Raw genomic sequence first — 22644 nt, 5'->3', positions numbered from 1 at the left:
CTGGTTGTGGTGGTATATAAATTTTACAGGTAGAAATTCTAACCATTTTTTTGCAGCACATTTCAAAGTAACCACCAACCAAGTTCTTTCACTTCCATTCATTTCATGAGCCAACAGGAAAACATAAACCCTGAGGAAGGTCCAGATGAGAATCAATACGCTGCTCAAGATCAATGTGAAGAGCTCGCTGTCGTCGATCAGCCAGTTCCCTTGTCCAAATTGGAGTCAAACATCAACCACAACCCAGCAAACCCAATCCATTCAACCAACGTGAAAACAATCCAAGTGGAAAAAACCATACCAAAAACTCAATCAGCTCCAACGTCAACATCCATTAGCGAGAAAAGTTTAACCAGCAATGAAGAATTTTACGAAGCGTCCCCCGTTTTAGAAGAAGACGAAGAAATTTGCTATCCTTCACTACTCGAGGAAACAAACTATCCAACAATATCCGTCCCTACTCAACCGCACATGTCCAAACCATTGGAAACACACACTACGCTCAATTTGAGAAACATCCCCATTGCTCATAATCCAAGGAGTTTCCCATTAGATTGCGACTCAGTCAAGGGCAAAGATGAGCGAGCATTGCACAAAATCTTGGCTTATGAATTTGAGCATTTGGAACCTGCAACTTCTTGGTGGTTCAGAAGGGATCCATGGTCGGTGTTTATTGAGCGCGATGACAAACCGGATGTCCCTCCAAGTAACTTGGAAGAAATAAATTTGGATCAAATATTCAACCATATCTACCAATAAAAAAAAAAAAATGGTTTATAATCTTGCCACATTTGTAGAAACTTTGAGGTGGGGGGGGAGGCGTTTCTCCAAATTATTGACAAATATTTAGAAAATAGCTTCCTAAAACTGTCTAGATATATTCTCCTTTGTACCACGATGCCAAAAATTAAAAAAAAAAAACAAAAAGAAGCCAAGGTGATGACTTTTACTTGTAAAAAAATCCAGTTGAAATGGCATTCAATTCACCAGCATCAAGAAATTCACCGTCGTCAACGTGATCTAGTTCATCCAAGTTTAGCAACTGGGTGTTTCTGCGGATATCGATTAGCGAGTCCATCTGTTTCCTGGTGTCTTTTGACAACGATTCCAATTTCTTCAACATCTTGATACCATCTAGCCAAACAAATCTGTTCACGTCCGAGTCAGTGTAGAACGACAAGAGCCGTTTTTTGTTGGCTCCAAGTATCGTGATTTTCTCATAGGAAATGGTACCCTTGATGGAAATCAACATTGAGTTTTTTCTCTTGTCTTCCTCTCCCAAGGACTCTCCGATAGTGTCAGAGACAATGTCCTGTATTTCTGGCAATTTTATCCCGCCTGCTTTTTCCAATTCTTCATAGTTGGGATTTTCTCCCTTTTCTGCAAAACTTTTGCAATAGATTTGTTTCCTGTTGGGAGACAAGCAGATGTAGTAGTATTTGGACGCTGGGGTGCCAACATTATTCCCAAACATCAACTTCCCATAGTCCTCGGTAAACACCCACGATCCTCTCAACAACTGCATGACTCGCTGCTCAGCAACAAATTTCCAAACTTGTTCGGACAACTCTCGATTGAACTCGATAAAATGACTTTGCCAACTAGAGTTTAAGTTTTCCACAAGCTGCTGGGCTTGTATATGTCTCATTTCAACGCTTGATTTTGCATTGGTGGAACCCAAAAAGTTTTCAAGGCTGTCACCAGAGTTTGGTTCAAAACTTTCAACATTGGTGTATATTAATTGGAAAATCTTGTCGATATCTGCCTTGTTGTTGATTTGAGCTTTTGTTTGTTGCCATAGATTCAAGCAAATGTTCATTGAGTCGTAAATTAGTAATTCGTAGCTCAAGATTGGCAATTCTGGCCGTTTTTCAAAAATACCTTGCCACATTTTCGAGCATTTTTCTATACACCATGAAAGCGGAAAAGTTCTTAAATGATCGCTCATCATAAGCTCTTCGTGGAATCTTTTCTTGAATGTGAAATCTGGATTCTTCAAGAAGATTTTCAAATCCATGGCCAATAGGATTGAAAAATTGTCAATGACATATTGTCTAGGGTTATCGGTGAACCCAGATTTGATGTACTCTTCTGTTGTTGCCGGAGTTCCAAATTCATTTAACGATACTTCTAAAAAGAGAAACAAGTTGTTCAACATCAATTGATGAGATTTGATGGATAAATCGAATCGAATCAGATTTAAATACTGGTTCAAGTTGTGATACAACGCTTTCAACTCTTGCAAAAAAGATCTGGTGTGAGCATCGTCTTTTTCTACGAGGTTTTCCACGGTGCTGAAATAGGAAACGTGCTTGAGTCGTGCCGCGAGAGTGATAATCTCTGGAAATTCAAACTTCAACCCCTTTTCAATGACCCCAGTGACCAACTTGATGGAGTTGACGATAATCTTTCTATCTTCCAGAGCCAACTTTGACGTAATGACATCTATTGCATCTAGATACTCAGCAAGCGATTGGAAAAGTGGCAAATAATTTGCTGCATCTTCTTGTCCAAAGATTTCACCTGAGATAACAACAACCGATATTTTCAAAATTGCTTTAAAAGTTTCAGACGATCTGTTGATGCTAATTATCGAGAATAGTGTCGAAAACAATTCATAATCTAGAATCTGTGCAAATTGAGGAATACCGACATCGTCACTACCGGTTGCGGTTGTAAGACATTCTAGCAACTTGGCCAAAACCACAATCGAATTGACTTTTTCTTGCTTATCTTTACCCAAAATGTTGGCTCGAAGTATATGAGCAGAGCTCAAAGCTCTTGCGTCGTCCAATTTCGGTTTAACAAGCGTGTTTTTGCTCAAGATTTCATTGAGCTTATGATTGATTGATCGTGACGATTCTTGCATGGCTTGAAAAATATGATCGGTAGTTGGTGATATGAAAGCTATCAATGCATATAAATAAGGACCTGTATGATTGCATATATCTATGTATGAATATACTAAATTGTTGACTTTGCTCAAGCTGCTGAGGTGCCTCTTGAACCCTGTGCTGCCTGTGATTATCTTATTCCTTTCTTGACTTGCCTTGGGGAGTTGGAGATCAAGTTGGTTAATGTCTTGAAATTTATCCTCGCCAATGTCGGTTAATTTTCACGACACGACACGTCACGGCACGACACGACAAAACACGACACGATAAAAAACGACACGACACCAACTCCTGAGAAAAAAGAGTGTCACGTGATACAACATGCAGCACAATAGAAGGCCAAAACCATACACTAGCATCTAAAGTCAGATGACTTCACAGTGGTTCAACAGCTACTACCACTGCTACAGATAGCTGGTAAAAGCACCAGTAGCAGTGAGCTGAGTAGTTGAAAGAGTCGGAAGTGGTCCTAATAAGTAAGTAATAGTAAGTGGTGAAAATTGTACCGCGATACACTACTCGCTTACTATCCCAAATTCTCCTCCCACACCACCCCCAACGAGTGGTGTCTGTTAATCACCAGAGAAGTCAACTTGGGAATCCTGCCGCAAGACCCTATTCAATATATAAACTGGCAAAACATTTAAAGAACGAACCTCCCTTTCCCTCCATCATCATCATTCATCATCACCTCTCTTTATTCTTTTTTTTTTTTCCATTTTCATTTGATTTTATTGTTGACCCTACGCATTGGATCCTATCCCTGGCCCCGTTTTTTTTTTTTACAATAACTCAATCACATGAGTTTTCTAAGAAAAGATAGGTCTAAATCTGGCTTGTTCTCAAGTGGTCAAAAGTATTACGAGGAACCGCCATTGTCGCCAACGACCGAGTTTACTTCGTCTGATGAAGCATTTTATAATCCATCAGGGTCTTCATCATTTAAAAACGGCCAGGGCAGAAAGAAAAGCAGGACGGATAATTATTCAGATAATCAGCTGGATGTTGAAAATGAAAGCCATACCCTTCATAATAGTCATAACGAAGCAACTACTGCTAATGCCAACGCTAATGCCAACGCTAATGCCAATGCTCATGCCAATGCTCATGCTCATACTGGTGCTGCTGGTGCTGCTGCTGCAAATGACGACGACGATGGTGATGATGACGATGGTGAATGTTCACCTCGATCTTCGATAGTTTCTTTGACACAGAACCACCCACCAAGCAACAATTTAAAAGAAAACTATCGTGGATTCCATGCAAATCGGAGGGGAAAAAGCATTGGTAATATCCCGCCTCTACTCCACCCTATAAAGCCCAAATTCAAGAAAAAAAGCAGTTCCTTGTTCAATAAACTCATAATTTCTCGAAAAGATGGCAACGAAGATGACGAAAACGATAACAAAAAGGAACGGCTATTGTCAACTTCGTCTGAAGCTTCATCTTCTTCCCCACCTGCATCTGCATCCTCGTCACGAGCTAACTCAATCACTAATGAAGATATCCCTCAAGCATTATTATCACATCACCACCAGGGCACCCAAAACCAACAGCGCAAGAGCAATTCCTCAACTTCATCGAACCATTCCAAGCATAAATTCAGATTGCCCCAGTTGCAAGATTACCATCTTCACCCGGGCTCAGCGGTCCTGGCCCACCTGCTCCAGATGACGCAACCAGAGTCGCCATTGCCTCAATTTACTCAAAAGGAAAGAAAGGGGTCCGATTTCACCTCTCCACTGCCGGGAAACTCGCATCGAGACCCGTCCTTTTCCTCGGCTCCTTCTTCAGCTCCATCGGATAAAATGATATCTTTGGACTTGAATCTCGACGAGATACAGGATATCGTTAAAAAGGACGAAACCGTTGCTCCAAGGCAAAACTGGAAAGCGCCAGATAGTTGGGACGTCAAGGCTCCTCGAATAGAGGAAGAACCCATTGAAGAGATCAAGAGGGATATGGAAGCAGATATTGAACCCATAGGTAAGACTTTGCCTCTGCTTTACGGAGCACGAGAGTCTTCTCATACTGGCGTCGAGCCCACGCCAAGTCACATTATTCGTATATTTAAAGAAGACGGGACATTTACAACCATCTTGTGCCCCTTGGAGGCAACAACTTCGGAATTGCTCGGAGTGGTGCAAAAAAAGTTCTTTTTGGAGTCAGCTTCCAATTGTCAATTGGCAGTTCATATTGGAAGCTGCGTCAAAGTGTTGGAGAGTTTTGAGAAACCAATGAAGATTCAAATGGGTTTATTACTCTTGAGCGGATACAAGGACGAAGACAATTTGAGAATCATTGGTCGAGGCGACCTTTCTTATGTATGCAGATTTGTTGTTGAGAACATCTACTTGCGCAGTTTGACGCACGAGGAAGAGATGATTTTGTCTAAAAACTATGTCGATGTCAATATATCATCGTTGAACCTCAAAAATATACCCATCATTTTCCATCAGCACACCTACGAGATTGAGAGGTTGAATGTGTCGGAGAATCCTTCCATTTATATACCGCTTGACTTTATACAATCTTGTACAAATTTAACCAGTATCAACTCGTCTCGAAATGGAAGCTCGAAATTCCCAATCAACTTTTTGGAGGCAACAAGCCTCACCCACCTCAACCTCGAGCAAAACTTTTTGGACGACTTGCCACCAAAGATCAATGTCTTGTCAAATTTGACCCACTTGAAGCTCAACTCCAATCAACTAACCCTGCTTCCAAAATCTTTTGGTCAACTTACCCAATTGGTCTCGCTTAACTTATCCTCCAACTACTTTAATCAGTACCCCGAGGCAATAAATGATCTTCAAAAGTTGACCGAGTTGGACTTGTCCTACAATGACTTGTCTTATATTCCCGAATCTATTGCCAATTTGAAAGCACTACAAAAGTTGAACTTGTGCACAAACAAGCTCTCGCGAGCATTACCACATTTTTTTGGTGAGTTGAAATCGTTGAAAAGATTGGACGTTAGGTACAACAAGATCTCCAACGTGGATGTCCTCGGTCTCTTGCCGAGTTTGGAAGTGTTGTACGCCTCGCGCAACAACATTTCTGGTTTCTGCGACCAAATGGAGAATCTCAGATTGCTTCATTTTGACAAGAATCCCATAACGGAGTTGAAATTTCTCAACCCGCTGCAAATGCTCAATCTTTTGGACTTGTCCAAGGCCAAGATTACCCTGATTTCACCTGATTTCATTGACAAAATCCCAAACGTTGAAAAAGTTGTACTTGACAACAACCACTTGGTCACCTTGCCCAATGAAATTGGCAAGCTCAAGAAGCTCACCCATTTGTCAATCTTTTCAAACAACTTGCAAAGCATACCGGCTACCATCGGTGAACTCTCAAACTTGCAACACCTTGATTTGCATTCCAATAACATCAAGTCTTTACCGACCGAGATTTGGAACTTGACTTCGTTGACTTTGTTAAATGTGGCGAGTAACAACTTGACTTCGCTACCAAAGCCTCCGTCTTTAGCCAAGAGGATCTCAACCACTACTACCGCCAATGATAATGCTGTTGCTTCTGCCGCTGCTGCCGCTGCTACAGAGATTGAACCCCCGTCTGGCTCGTTAGCAGATAGTTTATCGATCTTGGTTGTTGCTGATAACAGGCTCAATGACGAATGTTTTGAGTCTATTTCCTTTTTGGTCAACTTGACATCACTCAATGTTTCCTACAATGAGTTGGTGAATATTGGCACCTTGCCTTCCAACTTGCGCGATCTATATGTCTCAGGTAATGAGATTTCCACTTTGCCTGATGAGTTGCCTCAAAATTTAAAGTTGTTGTACATAAACAACAACAAGTTGATCACCCTTCCCGCAAAGCTCAGTCTGTTGAAAAAATTGGCTCATTTCGATGGTGGGTCCAATCAGCTTTACTATAATATATCAAACTACTTGTACGACTGGAACTGGAACTCAAACAAAAAATTGAAATACTTGAACTTGAGTGGGAACAAGCGGTTCCATATCAAGGATGTCAAAAACAACCAGAAAGAGGAACTCAATGGCTTTTTGGGCCTCAAGGACTTGATAGTCTTGGGGTTGATTGATGTCACCTTGACCACGACTTCGCTTCCAGAGCAGTCGGTTAACAAGAGGGTGCGCACAACTGGTTCGGAAATCGACACCATCGGGTATGGTGTTTCGGACACAGTGGGCGCGAGGGAGTTTGTTTCAAACAGAGACTTGTTTATCCAAAAATTCAGAGGCAATGAAAAGGAGCTTCTCATTTGCTCGATTGACGGGAAACACGGTATGCCTAACCAAGGGCACAGAATCTCCTCAATAGTGAAAAATATGCTTGCTGCCACTCTATCCGACGAATTGGCCAAGGTGAATGATGAAGACGACAAGGTTCCCGTGGCTTTGCGAAGAGCATTTCTCCACTTTAACAAAGAAATCAATGGGACACTCTTGGCCAAGAAGAATAATGCCTTTGCTCCTGCTCCTCACCAGGTAAGCGATCTATGCGACGTCAACATCATCGACGATGCTCATAGCGGATGCGCGGTGACTGTTATCTATATTCGAGACAAGAAGCTTTACAGTGCCAATATCGGAGACATTGAAGCTCTACTTTGCCAAAACAACGGAAACTTTAAAATCCTCACAAATGCACACAAGCCCACTAATCGTGCCGAGTTTGAAAGAATCAGGGCAGCAGGCGGTTATGTCTCTGGTAGCGGGGACTTGGATGGTGAGTTGGCGATTTCGCGTGGTGCTGGCTTCTTTTCGTTTTTGCCTCACACACACTCTGGTCCCGACGTTGGCGAAAAGACTTTGACTGCTGCTGACGATTTGCTTATTATTGCGACCAAAGTGTTGTGGGACTTTCTCACTTATGAGTTTGCAGTCGACATTATCCGGCAAGACAAACACAATCCCATGGTGGCGGCGCAAAAGCTTCGAGATTTTGCCATATGCTACGGGGCATCGGATAAAATCTCGGTGATTGTGCTAACTTTTGGAGAAAAGTCGAAAGAAAGCTCATTATACAAGAATGTCGGACGCGAGGCGGAATTTTTCGCCAAGAGAAGAAGGCAACAGATTGGTGGCGACTCCAGTCTCCGGAGATTGGATAACGAGATCGAGCCTCCCGTCGGTGACTTGGCTCTTGTGTTTACAGATATCAAAAACTCGACGTTATTATGGGACTCCTACCCTGTGCCAATGAGATCCGCGATCAAGACCCACAATTCAGTTATGCGGCGCCAGTTGAGGATCATTGGTGGGTATGAAGTGAAAACAGAAGGGGATGCTTTTATGGTTGCGTTCCCTTCGCCGACTTCTGCTTTGTTGTGGTGTTTTAACGTGCAGCAAAATTTGTTGACCGCCGACTGGCCAACCGAGATTCTTGAGACGGACCAGTGCTGCGAGGTGACAGATGCCGAGGGCAATGTCTTGTATCGTGGATTATCAGTTCGTATGGGAATCCATTGGGGAACACCAGTGTGTGAGCCAGATATTGTCACGGGAAGAATGGACTATTTTGGTCCCATGGTTAATCGTGCATCGAGAGTAAGCGCGATAGCCGATGGTGGTCAAATCGCGGTGAGCTCTGACTTTTTGGGCGAAATGAGGGCGTTGATGGCGATCCACGACGACATCAAAAGCAACAAAAAAACAATATCCGACGCTTATCATGGCAACTATAGCGCCGGGAAAATTATAGAGCGAGAGTTGACTGCGATTGAAGACCACGGATCAAATTTTTACAAAATAGGAGAGCGGAAATTAAAGGGGTTGGAGACGCCCGAGATGATCACCTTGGCTTATACCAGTAGGTTGAAACTTCGTTTTGAGATTTTCCAAAAACGCCTCGACGTGGATGAAAGTCACAGCACTAGAGTCATTGGCACGCTCCCGATTGACTGCATTACTGCCATTGGCGGCATCTCCTTAAGGCTTGAAAATGTCCTTTCGTTCATGAATGGAGGCACGTACATTTCAGAGTTGCAACAGCCGAAGACGCAGGACGTTTCGGTGAAGGACTTGTTGAATTCTGTAACAAGAATAGAAAACGCGGTGGCTACCTTGTTCTTGAGGCAACAAATCAACGACAGCACTCCCGGTTTCACCATGGAGTCGTTGGATCTGGTGCTTACATTGTTGTCTGATATTTTGAAAAAAAACAAATCGTAGCTAGTGCTATTTACTACTTACAACTACGACTACGACTACTTATTTGAAAAAAAAAAAAAGTGAAAAATGAAAAGGAGTAATAATAATAAAAAAAAAAGTTATACATTTTTCAGATTGGTTTGGCTTTTTTTGTTTTTGGACCGAGTACCTTTCTTCTCTGCCTAATCATGTAAGTGTACAACATGTAGAAACCTGGGATGTAGGTGACTAATACCAATTTCAAAAACCACCCGTAGTAGTAGCCCGCGGTTTCCAATGACAAGATGATTTGGTAAACTTCACTAAAGACACCGGCTGGGTACAAGACATAGAAAGTAGTGTAACGCAACCAGGTTAACCAGTGGGGGACCTGGCCTTTTAGATTTTGCGCATAGTACGAGTACCTGATGATTTCGGTGATTGACCAGCTCAAACACAAGGTCGTATAGCACCAATGGGAATTTGCAGGAGAATCTGGTAAATACTGGTGGATCCCCCAGACTAGTAACAAACGAGAAAACACTTGGGTTGCAGTGGTGAAAACGGGCGACTTGACAAGGCCCGTCACTGCATTGACGATTTCAACCACCGCCAAAGTCTGAATGGCGGTGTTGATAATGTTGGTTTTGACAAACACATGAGGCTGGCCCAAGGCCAAGGAAAGGAAAACTGTATTGAAAAACACAATCGACCATAAAGATGCCGAGATTGAGTTGTACGCAACCAACCATTTATTTGGAGGCGAGGAAGCCTTGGTATTCATTGTCCCTTTTTTTCTCCTTTTGTTTTTATTGTTTTTCTTTTGGCAATGGCCGGTGGAATGTGCTTGAAGGTGGTTGACAGAATTTCAACCTTGGATATATGTCCATCCCGAGAACGCCAACAAAACCGTTGTTCTGTTTTAAATTCTTTTTTTTTTTTTCGCAATCGCCGAACCACCCCGCTCTTGCAAAAACCGGCCGGCCCTACTCTCGGGGAGAGCGTCGGTATAATGCCTCCAACAGGCAGCCAATGAATTGAATGCCTCCATGACTGGAATTGAAGCTTCTAAAAGAGAAGTTGTCTATTGGGGACTCGCAACTCTCTGTTGTTAAAGAAGTCGAGAGTAGTTGATGTTTTTTATTTTCTTTTCGTCTTTCCAAGTTACTTCTAGTTTATGTATTCATCCACACAGCCATTGATTTTATGTGGTTAAAGAGTCTTTTTCTTTTCCTTCCGTAACACCTTTGCCCTCTGCTTGATCATGTAGGTGTAAAGATACAAGAAACCGGGGATGTACAAAGGCAACGCGTACTTCAAAAACTTGGAGTACAAGGGGAGCCTCGCTTCAACAACTTTGTATGAATTGAACACGGTTAGACTTTCACAGACCAAGCCCAAAGGGTACAACGCGAAAAAAGCCGAGTACCTGAGCCAGGTTATAGGATAGGGAACAGAAGTCAGAACCAATTTCCAGAAATAGTAGCCGTACCTGATTATTTCTGTGATTGACCACGCCAACGTCAATCCCGAGAATGTGTAAACCGCGTAATTTGCAGCTGACTCGGGTATCACCACACATATACCAACGAGAATGATTAGTCTTGCAAAGGACTGAAGCAACAACGTAGGGATTGGGGTCGGCACTAGCCCGGTGATTGAATTCAAGAGTTCCAAGGACGAGTTGAAAATCTGGGTTCCAACCATGAAGCTGTGAGGGATACCTGCGCCGGCATGGTCGGGGAAGTAGCCGCGATTGACGCTCTCCAAGCACTGGTAGAGGATATAGGCCCACAAGAGTGCTGAAACGCCGTTGTATGCTAGTAAATATGCCTTCATTTTGCTATAAGAATTGAACTTGGAAAGAGTGGAGTATGGAGAGAGCAAAAGTACTGCAAGAAGTTGGACGGGGCTTTTTTTTCATCCTCTCTCTTTAAACCCTCGGCTCAACTCCTCCAGCCCCCACGGAAGAGCCCAGGGTTCACGAGATCACAAGATTACCAATGTTCGGCAAACAAGAAGAGCCATTCCAACCCTTGCTCAGAGTGAGAAGTAAATATCTAAAAGAAAAACTGTTTTTTTTCTTGTTCCTCTCTACTTAGTCGAGGAAGCCCTATTGATCAACATATTTAGCTAAAAGCTCCTTCAAGGTTTGCTCGTCGCCCGCCAACTTGTCTTGGTCCCAATCCACCACCAAGGGTGCTTTGAACACGTCCAGGGGCTTCGTAGCGATCTTGGCGCCGGCCTTTTCCTCCAATTGGTTGAAAGTGTCATACAATAAACGGTACTCCGACGATGAAAAGACCTTGTTTGCCCACTCGGCTCCCTTGACGGTGATGGGCGAGCCCTTGTCGTTGAGAAGAGTCGTCTCTTGCTCTTTCACGAATGGGAAAGCGTCGTGCAAGGTCTTTTTGGCCTGCTCCGACTTGAGGAACTTGGTGACAAAGGTCTCGTACTGGTCATAAGTGGGCATCTTGTCCTGCATCAAGTCGATTTGAAAGTCATATTTTGGCTTCTCCGGTAAAGTATCGTACGTCTTGTTCAAGATATCATACAATTGGTTCGACAAGGGGATTTTGGTGTTGTGAAAGATGGTAACTGTTGCTGGCGAAGATTGCAAAGTTCTGAAAAGTGACATCGTGAATGGCACTTGGTTTTTTCTTTGTGATGGACCGGGGAAAACGAACTAGACGTTGGAGGAGGAGGAAATATGAGAATGCTTAAATACAAACTTGAATAGAATATGATGGAAACGCCAGTTATATGTAATGCAACTAGCCTAAATAAATCCCTGTGGAGAGGGGGGGGGGGGGGGGGTTAACATATGCAAACAAAGTGGTGAATATTGCTAATAGCAATCTCTGCGATAGGCGCCTGGAGTGAGGTTCCGATTCGCTAAATCGAACCCCCCTAAAGCCGCCAAAGGGGTGATTACGTCACGTGCTGCCCTAATACACTGGCACCAACTCCATCTCCATCTCCATCTCCACTCAGTTAACCAAAGGACGATGTGCTGTGAGAGGGGAAAGAGGAATGAGGCCAAGCACTGCTGTTCTTGGTAAGACTGCTGTTTAACTAAAAATAAAGTGCTCCCACTAGAATCCAAAACTTTTCCTCAAAATTTCGCAACCAGCTCCAGTGAAACATCCGGGCAACCTCGGTAAAGATGAAAGAAGGAGCACACTCGAGAACTAGCGACCAAACATAGAGCAAGAGAAGAAACCTTACCTTATTTTCCAGCCTAGTTGCATGAAGAAAAAAAGCACCAAACAGGTAAGCATATATACGAAACATTCATATTGGCGATAAGATAAGAAGCGGGCCCTTCTAGGCACGCACATACTGTGGTACGAAATATTTCACCAGTCAAATAATAACCAAAAAAAAAACGAGAAATGGCAAATCCGCCACCACAGCCCATACAAAAACAAAGGCTTGTTTCATGTCTTTCTTTCCACATAGCTAAACCTGGATAGCCAAAAATAGGTATGTGCCGTTTCATGATATACAAGGGGCGAGAGCCCATGATTTTGTCCGACCTTCTTACCAAACCAGCGCATTCCATCATCAACCAGTCGTTTGACTCGCGTTTACGACTAGACTTGCGCAACCCAATCAACGGCGATGGGTTTGGCGTCGGCTACTACACAGAACACCACGACCCCTGTGTGTTCAAAGCAATCACGCCGGCGTGGAATAACGTCAACTTGAACAACCTCTCCCGCTGCACCGAGTCGTCGCTTGTATTTGGCCACGTTCGGGCCTCGACCCAGGGCGTGTTGTCCGAGACCAATTGCCATCCGTTTAGCTTTGGCAGATTGATGTTTATGCACAACGGCGGGGTCTCCTGTTTCGAAAAGATCAAAAAGAGACTCATCAACTATTTAAGAGACGACTATTTCTTACTCATCCAGGGCTCAACCGACTCTGAGTGCTGCTTTGCGCTTTTCCTCGACACACTAGATAAGATGGGGTATGATCCCCGGCTGAGGGAAACCAAATTCTCCCACGTTGTATTGAAGACTGCCATTCTCAAGACTATAGAACTTATTAAAACTTGGCAAGTGCAGGAAACTTCCGAGCCTTCCTTGCTAAATTTCGCAGCCACCGATGGCGAGTCGGTCGTGGTAAGTCGTTACATCACTTCCAAAACCGACGAAGCGGCATCCTTGCATTTCAGCACCGGGTCCAGGTTCTTTGAGTACCAGCCGGGTTTGTTCAAAATGGAAAGACTCAATAGGTCGCAAGATGTCATTTTCGTCGCGAGCGAACCTTTGACTTTTGAAAGAGGCGACTGGTTGTGCGTGCCCACAAATACCTTGATTACAATAACAAACAAAAACACAGTGTTGATGCACCCGATCGAGGATGAGTTCTACGATGGTGGTCTTGTGGAGAGATCTTCCGGATTGGCAATGAGCAAGGGACTTATTGGCGGAGTGCCCAAGGAGGACACCACCAACTCTCCTCTCGTGAATGGCGAAGCTTCAAACGGAGTGCTGTTACAACAACTGCAACAACAACTGCAACTGCAACTGCAACTGCAACAACAGTTGCAACAGTTACAACAACAGCTACAGCAACAAGTACCGCCATTGGAAAGAGAAGGCCGCGCCAATTTCAAAACAGCTGCTCTCGTTGATTATTAAATTTCATGTCTATATAAAGGATAATGCATTAACCGTTTCATGTAAAAAAATTGTCATTAATAAGTAGATCAAGTTATCATTTACTGCTCAACCTTTTAAGTTTTTTTTTTTCCCTCTTTTTTTATTTTTTGCTTGAGATGCTTTCCGACCGGCAACAACGTCTTTGGTCTTTTCGCTTCCTTCTACTTCTTCTTCTTCTTCTTCTTCTTCTTCTTGGTGTTGTTCTTCCTCTTCTTCTTTTTCTTCTTCTTCGTCTTCTTGTTCAGAAAAGTTCTGCTTCTTCAAGATGCCCAAATTGTCATATAAAGGGTTTGACTTTTTGTACAGCATGCCGTCATCATTGGGGTCGATATAATCTTCTTCCTCGCGGTTTCCACTCTTCTCAGGGTCAACAGGGTCAACAAGGTCGCTCTCTTTTTCCTTCTCCTCGTTCTCCTGCTCCTCCTTTTTGGAGCTCAACTGTTCTTTCTCGCTTGCACCAGCATGCGCATTCGATTGGTCGTCCTCGTCTGATTCAGATTCGTCACTGTCCCATAAATCTTTCTTTGAGCCTGAGAAGTTGTTTTTAGTGCTTCCTTTTGAAAATGATGCTCCTTCTTCATGTTCTTCTCCATCATCTTCTCCTACTCCTTCTCCTTCTACTTCTCCGTCGTCGTAGTCGTCATCATCATCGGGAAACACCAACCCCGTTTTCACCTCCTCGATAATCTCGCCCAAGCCTTCGTCGAAAGTTGTAGGTTCTTCATCTTTCTCATCCTCTTCATCCTCTTCATTTCCCCCTAGTATAGCATTATATTTCTCCCTCGTGTCGTAAAGCACGTGACTCACATAATCCTCCCAAACCTCACGTTCAATTTTTTCGTTAATGTACTCGCTGAGAGTATTTGAAGGGAAAAGCTGCACAAACTTGACAACTTCCTCGGCAATCAAAGTCAAGTGGCCCATAAACCCCAACCTCAACCCGTTGTGGCTCACTTCGTAATCGGTGCACAACTTTTGTCCTTCAATGATCTTGCTGGTGATGTCTGCCAGATGAAACAAGTCGATGGCGAGGAACTTGTTGAAACCAATATCCATCGATCCATTCAATACTTGTTGCACGATATCAAATACAACATTGTGGAGAAAGTTGTTCCACGGAAATCGGAAAAACATGGAAAGGATATTGGAAATGATCTGGGTGTCAAAAAGCGCGATTTTCAAAAAATCTCCAACCACGGGGTTTGATCTGATTTGCTCTTCCGACAAGTTGGAGTTTGCGTGCGGTTCATCCTCGTTGATCTCTTCGCCTACTTTCATCTCATCATCGTCATCATCATCATCATTGTCATCACCATCACCATCACTATTATCATCGTTGTCATCAACAACAACAACAGAGTCGGTCTTGGGCTCTTCGTCGGCTTCACTAAGATTGTCATCTCGAGGCAAGATTATCGTCTCATTATATTTGAAGCTCACCGGGTCAAACTCCTTCATCTTAACCCGGAGGTCGTCGCGTTCCTTCACGACACTGAACCCTTTATTATCATTCAAAAGCGCCATGTTGGAACAATGAAGCAACTCTGCAGCCAATTCGCAAATCTTGAACCTCTCAAACCCCAACGGCTCAATCACTCCAAACGGGGTCCTTAGTTTCGAATCCAGATCATCCATCATCAACAACTCGTTGAATTTCAGGATATTCTCTCCAAAAACGCGGAGCAAATGGCCCAAATATATGGGATCGCGACCAGTGGGCGGATGGCTTTCCAAGGTGATGTACAAAACTGGTAAAATGTCATAGTCTGAGTTATTTTTCCGTATTATCTCAATGACTATCCCCACGCCATTGGCCAAGGCGTAGCCGCCTTTTAGCATAATCTTGCAAAGCGCAGATATTTTCTCCTCGGAAACTAGTTCTCTAGTAAGTTCGTTTGGGCCAATCGTTGAATTGTCGGCGGTTGAATTCGCCGATATGGTGATCAATGCCTTTAAAAAGTCTGCCGCGCTGCTTTGCTCTATTTCGGCACTCTTGTTGTTGTTGTTGTTGTTGTCGTCGTCGCCGCCACCCCGCGGCTCATCCGGCTCATCCAACGCGTCAATCAACCGCGTTATTAATTGTTGATTCTGCAAAAAATCTATTATCCCCGTGGAGTTGTCTGGCTTGTCCGTCGATATCAACTTGAGCAAAAAATCCATTAAAGGCGGGTTCGACAAGTGGTTGATAAATTTTTCAACCAAGTTTGGCTGGTTCTCAATGAGATAGGTGATCATCTCGTCGCATTTCATGTCGAGCAAGTGCTCCATTATTTTCATAAAGTGCGTCGACACATGGATATCTAGCGACTCCTTGCTGTCCAACACGCTCCATAATTTGTTGAGATTTGCGGTAGATTCCATGACTGTGTCGGTCAAAGACCACACATCTGCACTCAAGATCTCCGATGCCAAGTTCGACCGCCTTTTGAATTTCTCAGCGGCGGTTTCCTCCTCCGTTTCGTCTGCATCTGCATCTGCATCTGCATCTGTTTTTGCGCTTGCGCTTTCACTTTCGCCTGCGTTGATATCAGGCTGTGACTCCTCCTTCTTCTCATCCCCGGCTTCCGGATCATCCTCCAGTTCATGCTCGGCACCTTTTCCCAGAGGCTTCTCCGCTTCCTCTAGCAGATTACACTCTGAGTTCTCCTCCTTCATGACAATCTCCACCAACATTTTCAAAACTTCTTCGTTCCTCAAAAACTCCAACAACATCGGGTTGTTGGACAATAGTTCCTGAAGAAGATCGCTCTCATCCAAAAGTTTCATCAAAACGTCATATCTGTCCTTCTCTTCTGTGCTTCTATCTCGCTCAGATCCAGACAATTCCTGGTTTTTCTCCTCCGATATGTAGTTCTCAAGGATGGTGGTGATGTTGGACAATGAAGTGAAGCCGTTACTAAACTTCCAAAACGAACCCGACATGATTTACGCCAACAAGTTCAATTTCCGAAAACACCACTCGGCTGTGCATGCAATGAAAAAAAAAAAACCAAATAGATACTTGTTTTTTTCTCTATGTTTCTCCTTCCTCTTCAAAAGGCAACAAGTTGGATCCGTTGGTGTTGTGGTGGATGACTAATTTCAAAAATACTACCCTGATTGAGCAAAAAAGCAGTCAATTCCTTTCAAAAACAAATGCCACCTGAATTAAGCTAAAGAATGCCTTGTTCTTCCACTCCTCCAAAAAAGAAGAAAAAAAAAACAAGTAGTGGTTTCGAAATATCTCTAAATCCAAGAGCTGCACCCAAGGTCAACTTGATGTTCCCGATAAGCAAAATGGACAAAAAAGAAACAAATAAAAAAAAAATGATGAATTGGTTAGCAAACAAGATAGTGGAGTCCGGTGTGAATCCTGATGTATATTGTCTCCGAGGGGGGTAAACTCCAAGAACCTTTTACCAGTTGAACCTTGCCACCTCTCTGTTTGATCCGAGCAAGCTAAAAAACGAAAAAAAGGACCGCTATTGCAATGTGGATGGGGGAATAAACACAGTTGGTTATAAGAATGGGAGACTGTTGGTCCTTCGCATTGAGTTTTGACACCCTTTGCTGGAGAGGTTGAAAAAAAACGGCGCTACCAATTGAGCCAACAGTTCCACCAACAGTACGGTCTGAAAAAATTCTACTCCCATACTGGGGGAAAGGTTTAGGTATCAAGAGAGTTTGGCTGGACTTAGGGTTCAATACAGAGTTATATTCACCAGTCGAGACCGAGATGTTGCGTTCGGCTTTCAAGCTGGTCAAACCAGTCCGGTGCATGAGGGTGCTGCTTCCAGTGAAGAGCTATAGCGGCGGCGCTGCTGCTGGTCCGTCCTCGATTGTCAATGCTTCAACAACTTATCCGACATCGGTACCTGGCTCGGCAAACGGTTTGTCTCAGCAGCAGAGCATATCCGCGTTGAAACTATCTTCCAACGCGTCCAGGGACCTCTATGCTGTGTTCAAGTTGCACAACTTGCCCTACTTGGTGACGAAAGGGGACAAGGTGTATCTCCCATTCAAGTTGAAAAATGTCCAGGTCGGCGATGTGCTAGACTTGCTGGAGGTGACGACGTTGGGCACCAGCACCCATACTTTGACCATGCCCTCCGGGATCGACCGGTCTTTATTTGACATCAAGGCCAGCGTTGTGGAAATAACACGAGAGCCGCTTTACCAAGTAACCAGGACAAAGCAGAGGTGCAGGCGGATAAAGACGTTCAATGTTGAGCCGTTCCAGACGGTGTTGGTTATAAGTGAGTTGAAATTGAGGTGAGAGTTTATGTTTTGCGTCGGGATGAGCAACAAAATGGGCATGTATATATCCGAATAAATAAAAAGACCCACCCGATTACACAGTCTTTTATGTTTTTTTTTTATGTTTTTTGATGTTTTTTTTTGTATTTGACTTCGTTCTCAATTTTCACTGGCTTTTGGGTCCCCAACTACGATCCACACTTGGTCAAGTGTGGAGTAGATCAGAATTCATGTTTTCTTGTCAACGTCCATGACAGTAACCCAGAGCCACCTGATGTACGACTTTCGGCCTCACGCAAAAAAAAAAAAAAAAAAACCAACTCCAACACCATTCAGTCTATGGCTTCTCCGGCAATCTACCTAGGGGCTACTTTGCTGTTATACTTGATAATCCTGGCCATCTCTGTTGCCTCAAAGCAGAAACTTCGATTTGTGTTCACAAAAGGGTCTCTTAATAACTGCTCGGCCGTTGGTCTCGCCGTTGGTTCGATTGTGAAGCATCTATTGATGAAAAGCTCTGCCTCTTGGCTCACCAAGTGACGAATGTCCGCTGGGATCGGCGGGGCCTTTTTCTCCTTGCCGGCCTTGTATATCACGCTAATGGCGGCCTCATTGGACCAAGGTCGTTTACCAGCAAACATTTCCAAAACCACACACCCCAACGACCAAATGTCAACCTTGGCGCTATAACCTTCTGATTGGTTGTTGATCACCTCGGGAGCCATCCAAAATATGGTCCCCTTCATCGACATGTTGGCATTGTTGGCATAAATGTCGCTATTCTTCTTTGATATACCAAAATCTGAAATCTTGCACGTTCCGTCGAGGTCCAATAACAAATTATCAGCCTTGAGGTCGCGGTGGATGATATTGTTTGAGTGCAAATATTCAAGACCAAGCAAGACTTGCTTGGTGATGAACCGCACCAACTCCTCATCAAACTGGCCGTACGACTTGAGGCAGCTGGCAATCGAACCGCCCGCGACATACTCCATAAACAAACAGTAGACGTTCTTTTGTCGCTCGCAGCCCAAATACTGAACTATATTTGCGTGGTCAAGATCCTTCATGTTTTCAATTTCCTTGTTGAATTCGTCAACATCAATCTTGCTTTGAGTGTAAACCTGCTTGAGAGCAATCATTTCCCCCGTGGTCACGTTCAAGGCCAAGTGCACGTCACCAAACGAGCCTCTGCCAATGAGTTCACCTTTGATCCACAAAAAGCTTTCATACTCGCCTTCTTTGTTTCGAAGCTTGCTCACAAAGCCCTTGTCTATCTCCTTGCGGGTCACTTCATACACCTTCTGTCCCCACATCTTGGTATTGGAGCGCTTCAACTTTGTGCTAGATTCCCGCGATATACCTGAAAACAGAGTAGGTGGCGTGTCCACTCTTTGCATCAACGCCTTGCGTCGCGCTTCATTGGCCACGCCCCTAATGGTTTTCATCCGGCGCACCCGGAACGGATTATCTGCATGGGGAGCTTTGGCCTCATGTGAATTGTTCACGGGTGAAATGTTGGCGTTGGAAAAAGTCCTTGAAATGGTGGGTTTTTTCAGTAGCGGCGGCGTAGTGGCTGTTGGTGTTGGTGTTGCTGAGGTTGTTCTTGATGCTGCTGCTGCAGCTCCTCCTCCACCTCCTGCTGCTCCTCCTGCTGTTGTTGTTGTTGTAGCTGATATTGGAAGGTCATCATCAAGAATAGGTTTATCGAGATTTGTGTGCGGGAAAAACTTTTCAAGATTCTCGTAAACTTCCTCCACGGGAGGTCTCACCAACATTTGCAGCGTTTTGTTTTTCAACGGCTTGACAAAAAAATCATTCTCAGAGTCAAACTGCGAAGAGTAGCTGGTGTTTGGCGAAGCATCAGCAACTTCGTCCCTTGGCACGACACCTCGTATCTTCATCGGTTTGACAAAAAATTCCTCGTCACTGTTGCTTCCGTTACTTGCTATTCTCACCGATTTCTTGGGAAACTTTTTCGGCGAATGCAAAAGCGAGTTTTTCCTTCGGATCTGATCGAGTCGATCACTAGGAGGCGGTGGCGCTGCTCGACGAGCCACAATCGTGTCGGCCCTGTCCACCACCAGGTCACTGAGAGTGCGCGCCGATCGCGAAATGCTCGTCGAAGTTTTGGGCTCGTCTCTTAACGTCAACATGGTGCTGGCCGATATCGGCGACGTCTTCATGTCGGCCACCGATGAGGAGTAAATGTTGGGTATGAGCTTGGGAGGTTTCTTTTCATAAGGAGACTTGCGCCTTTCGTCAAAGTCGATTTCGTTTGCACCTTTCCTAATCACGCGAAACGAAGAGCCTGCAGAATCGGGAGAAGCATTCGTCTCAGTGCGCAATTGAGATGTGTCCACTTGTAGTGTTGGAGTTTGCTTGTTGCGATAACCAAAGGGGAACTTGAGGGGGAAGTTGTGCTGGTGTTGCTGGTGCTTTTGTTGTTGCAGCAAGTGCTTTCGCCGTAGCTCCTCGAGCGCTGGCGGTGTACTACCAATACTACTACTGCCATTGTTGGTAGGAAAAGGGTGTTTGTGGTTATGGTATTGTTGTTGCTGCTGCTGGTAGACGGCTCCTCGTTCAGAGTCGACCGGATTCTCGGCAATCTTTGCCAAAACAGCGTCCTCCTTGAAATTCCAATAATCTACCCCGGAGTCGTTGATCCGCTGTAACAAATTCACTGGAGTTGACTTGAAACTGTTTGTTTCTAATGACTTGGAATCAGACGAGTTTGTCGAGCCCTGAGGAGATTCTAGTTCTTGCCGTACAAGAATCTTTGCTAACAGTGTTGACTCGATGGCCTTCAGTAGCAATTCGTCTGGAAGTGCGGCTCCTTCAACCGAGTTAAACTCGGTGAGGTGGAATCGTATAGTCCCTATCCTGATCAAGCCGAGTTTATCTACAATCAAATTTCGAATGACACTCGCTTGCTCCTTCTCGAGAAGTCTCCTGGGAATGTCTAGCGGCGTGAACGCGACGTTGTCTTTGCTCACTAGGATTGTTATCGTGTCGTCTCGCGATTGCCGCTTGGGAAAATAGTCATTGTCCAAAGGGGAGCTGGGCACCATGTGCAAACTTGCAGCTTGCAGCGACGGGATCGACGTTAAAGACTGGGTGCTTTCAATAGAGGGTCGATCTGCGCTACTGCGCTGCCACGGCGAGAGTGCGGGAACCTCGAAGCTGGCCTCCAATGCAGGAGGAAGTCCCGGTGGAGAAAACGCCAAGCTGTTTCTGGTTGAGTGTCGGTTCGTTGTTGATTTCACCATGCCTGCAGCCTTGTCGCCTCCAAGTTTTCTGATTGTATTTAGTATCCCGCTTGATTTTTTCATCTCATTTTTCTTGTTGCTCTCCAGATAAAGTGACTTCCTCTTGTCCTTCCCATCGCTTCCTGTACTCCTGTGCCCCTTTCTAAAAAGCAGATGGTGAGAAGGGGAGGGCAATTGGTCCTTGGACTCCTTCGACCTGTTTTCAACATAGGAGTTGGGCCGCTGGTTGTTTGACGACGACGACGAGCTCAGCGGAGTCGACAAGACTGGAGTAGACTTACGGTACTCGTTACGCAAATGGACAGGCGACAAATTTTCAGGCTTTTTCGATTCCTGTGCCAACAACTCGATAAACCGGTCGATTGAGTTGAGCTTGTCGTCGAGCTCCAAATATTTCGAAAACTGCTTCCAAATGGGCGAGTCCTTGTCAAAGTTTTCCAAGTCCAAAAACCTGTTTCCCGAGATTTCGTTATTCTTGAAAGTTTCCTGCCACGACTTGTTGAACGCGTGCGCCTCCAACCATTCAATCACATTGTTGATTTCCCATTTCCGTGTCGAGTTGAAGAACTGAGACTGGGTGTTCATTGCATAGCGCACAAACCGTTTGCTCTTGTTGGCATGGTCGGCTGAAGACACTGTGGATAGCGTCGATGTGTCCGAATTATGGCGGTGATGGGTGGGCTTGGTAAAGCTTTCGGTGAGACTCCTCGGCTGCGACTCGCGGGACAAATGCTTGCTCAAATCCGAGCTCGTGGACACGCTTTCTAGATTCACCGAGCTTCTGCTGTAGTAGTAGCTTCCAATGATGGAGCCAATGGCATTCGAAGTCAAGCTGTGAGTAGTCGACTTCGGAGGCGACGGCGACGGTCCCACAATCGTAGAGTCTCCATCTGGAGACTCCATAACAGGACTGCAGCCAGACTCAGTATTGCTGCCAAACTGGAATTCATGGGCTTGGTCTAGTGGCGGTATTAGCACCGGCACGGAGGCTGGTCCGAGCTCATCTTGACTCGAATAGCGAGCCTGATATGGCAACTTTGCGGAATGATCGTAGATTACACCATCGGACGCTATTCGAGACTGCTGTTCTTGCCGCTGCTGGTTTGCATTTGTATTCTGATTTTGACCTTGATTGAACGGGAGTTTGATTCGCGGGGTTTCGTAGCTGGCAGACCTCCTTTTGTCGGGTAAAGCCTCGCTCGAGGTGTTGGAATTCCTTGCGTACGGATGCACTTTGATTATCTGTAGATCTCTGTCAGCAATAGGTTAGAAGGAACACATGTGTATGTGTATGTGTTATGACTTGTGCTTGAAGTAGGATATCTCTCCCAAAAATAGATTACCCGCTCTCTTTACGTTTTTTCTCTTTGTTTTGGCGAGCACTCCTTTGTTTGGCGTTTTCGTTTTATTTGATTGGGCTGGGGGGATCTTTTTACAACCATCAAGCAATGGA

General features: G+C 44.6%; 10 protein-coding genes across 10 annotated transcripts; 4 read left to right on the top strand and 6 right to left on the bottom strand. All coding sequences in view use genetic code 12, as the record gives it.

Moving 5' to 3' along the window:
- Positions 1 to 105: 105 nt before the first annotated feature.
- LODBEIA_P61400 (uncharacterized protein) lies at positions 106 to 759 on the top strand (the record flags this gene model as incomplete). Its single annotated transcript, XM_066976551.1, has 1 exon — positions 106 to 759. The coding sequence occupies one exon, from the start codon at positions 106 to 108 to the stop codon at positions 757 to 759; it is 654 nt and encodes a 217-aa protein (XP_066833078.1).
- A 187-nt stretch (positions 760 to 946) lies between these two features.
- On the bottom strand, positions 947 to 2869 carry LODBEIA_P61390 (uncharacterized protein; the record flags this gene model as incomplete). Its single annotated transcript, XM_066976549.1, has 1 exon — positions 947 to 2869. The coding sequence occupies one exon, from the start codon at positions 2867 to 2869 to the stop codon at positions 947 to 949; it is 1923 nt and encodes a 640-aa protein (XP_066833077.1).
- An 825-nt stretch (positions 2870 to 3694) lies between these two features.
- Positions 3695 to 9058, top strand: LODBEIA_P61380 (uncharacterized protein; the record flags this gene model as incomplete). Its single annotated transcript, XM_066976548.1, has 1 exon — positions 3695 to 9058. One exon carries the CDS (start codon positions 3695 to 3697, stop codon positions 9056 to 9058), a length of 5364 nt encoding a protein of 1787 aa, XP_066833076.1.
- Positions 9059 to 9167: 109 nt separating this feature from the next.
- On the bottom strand, positions 9168 to 9800 carry LODBEIA_P61370 (uncharacterized protein; the record flags this gene model as incomplete). The annotated part of the gene is made up of 1 exon (XM_066976547.1): positions 9168 to 9800. One exon carries the CDS (start codon positions 9798 to 9800, stop codon positions 9168 to 9170), a length of 633 nt encoding a protein of 210 aa, XP_066833075.1.
- A 428-nt stretch (positions 9801 to 10228) lies between these two features.
- On the bottom strand, positions 10229 to 10855 carry LODBEIA_P61360 (uncharacterized protein; the record flags this gene model as incomplete). The annotated part of the gene is made up of 1 exon (XM_066976546.1): positions 10229 to 10855. One exon carries the CDS (start codon positions 10853 to 10855, stop codon positions 10229 to 10231), a length of 627 nt encoding a protein of 208 aa, XP_066833074.1.
- Positions 10856 to 11129: 274 nt separating this feature from the next.
- LODBEIA_P61350 (uncharacterized protein) lies at positions 11130 to 11654 on the bottom strand (the record flags this gene model as incomplete). Its single annotated transcript, XM_066976545.1, has 1 exon — positions 11130 to 11654. The coding sequence occupies one exon, from the start codon at positions 11652 to 11654 to the stop codon at positions 11130 to 11132; it is 525 nt and encodes a 174-aa protein (XP_066833073.1).
- Positions 11655 to 12540: 886 nt separating this feature from the next.
- Positions 12541 to 13665, top strand: LODBEIA_P61340 (uncharacterized protein; the record flags this gene model as incomplete). The annotated part of the gene is made up of 1 exon (XM_066976544.1): positions 12541 to 13665. One exon carries the CDS (start codon positions 12541 to 12543, stop codon positions 13663 to 13665), a length of 1125 nt encoding a protein of 374 aa, XP_066833072.1.
- An 87-nt stretch (positions 13666 to 13752) lies between these two features.
- On the bottom strand, positions 13753 to 16608 carry LODBEIA_P61330 (uncharacterized protein; the record flags this gene model as incomplete). Its single annotated transcript, XM_066976543.1, has 1 exon — positions 13753 to 16608. One exon carries the CDS (start codon positions 16606 to 16608, stop codon positions 13753 to 13755), a length of 2856 nt encoding a protein of 951 aa, XP_066833071.1.
- A 793-nt stretch (positions 16609 to 17401) lies between these two features.
- LODBEIA_P61320 (mitochondrial 54S ribosomal protein bL21m) lies at positions 17402 to 17941 on the top strand (the record flags this gene model as incomplete). The annotated part of the gene is made up of 1 exon (XM_066976542.1): positions 17402 to 17941. The coding sequence occupies one exon, from the start codon at positions 17402 to 17404 to the stop codon at positions 17939 to 17941; it is 540 nt and encodes a 179-aa protein (XP_066833070.1).
- Positions 17942 to 18278: 337 nt separating this feature from the next.
- LODBEIA_P61310 (uncharacterized protein) lies at positions 18279 to 22472 on the bottom strand (the record flags this gene model as incomplete). The annotated part of the gene is made up of 2 exons (XM_066976541.1): positions 18279 to 22423; positions 22469 to 22472. 2 exons carry the CDS (start codon positions 22470 to 22472, stop codon positions 18279 to 18281), a joined length of 4149 nt encoding a protein of 1382 aa, XP_066833069.1.
- Positions 22473 to 22644: the final 172 nt, after the last annotated feature.

The sequence above is a fragment of the Lodderomyces beijingensis genome (genome assembly GCF_963989305.1).
Source record: "Lodderomyces beijingensis strain CBS 14171 genome assembly, chromosome: 8".
NCBI classification, from domain to species: Eukaryota; Fungi; Ascomycota; class Pichiomycetes; order Serinales; family Debaryomycetaceae; genus Lodderomyces; species Lodderomyces beijingensis.
The sequence above is the reverse complement of the archived record's forward strand: the minus strand, read 5'-3'. Positions and strand labels throughout refer to the sequence as shown.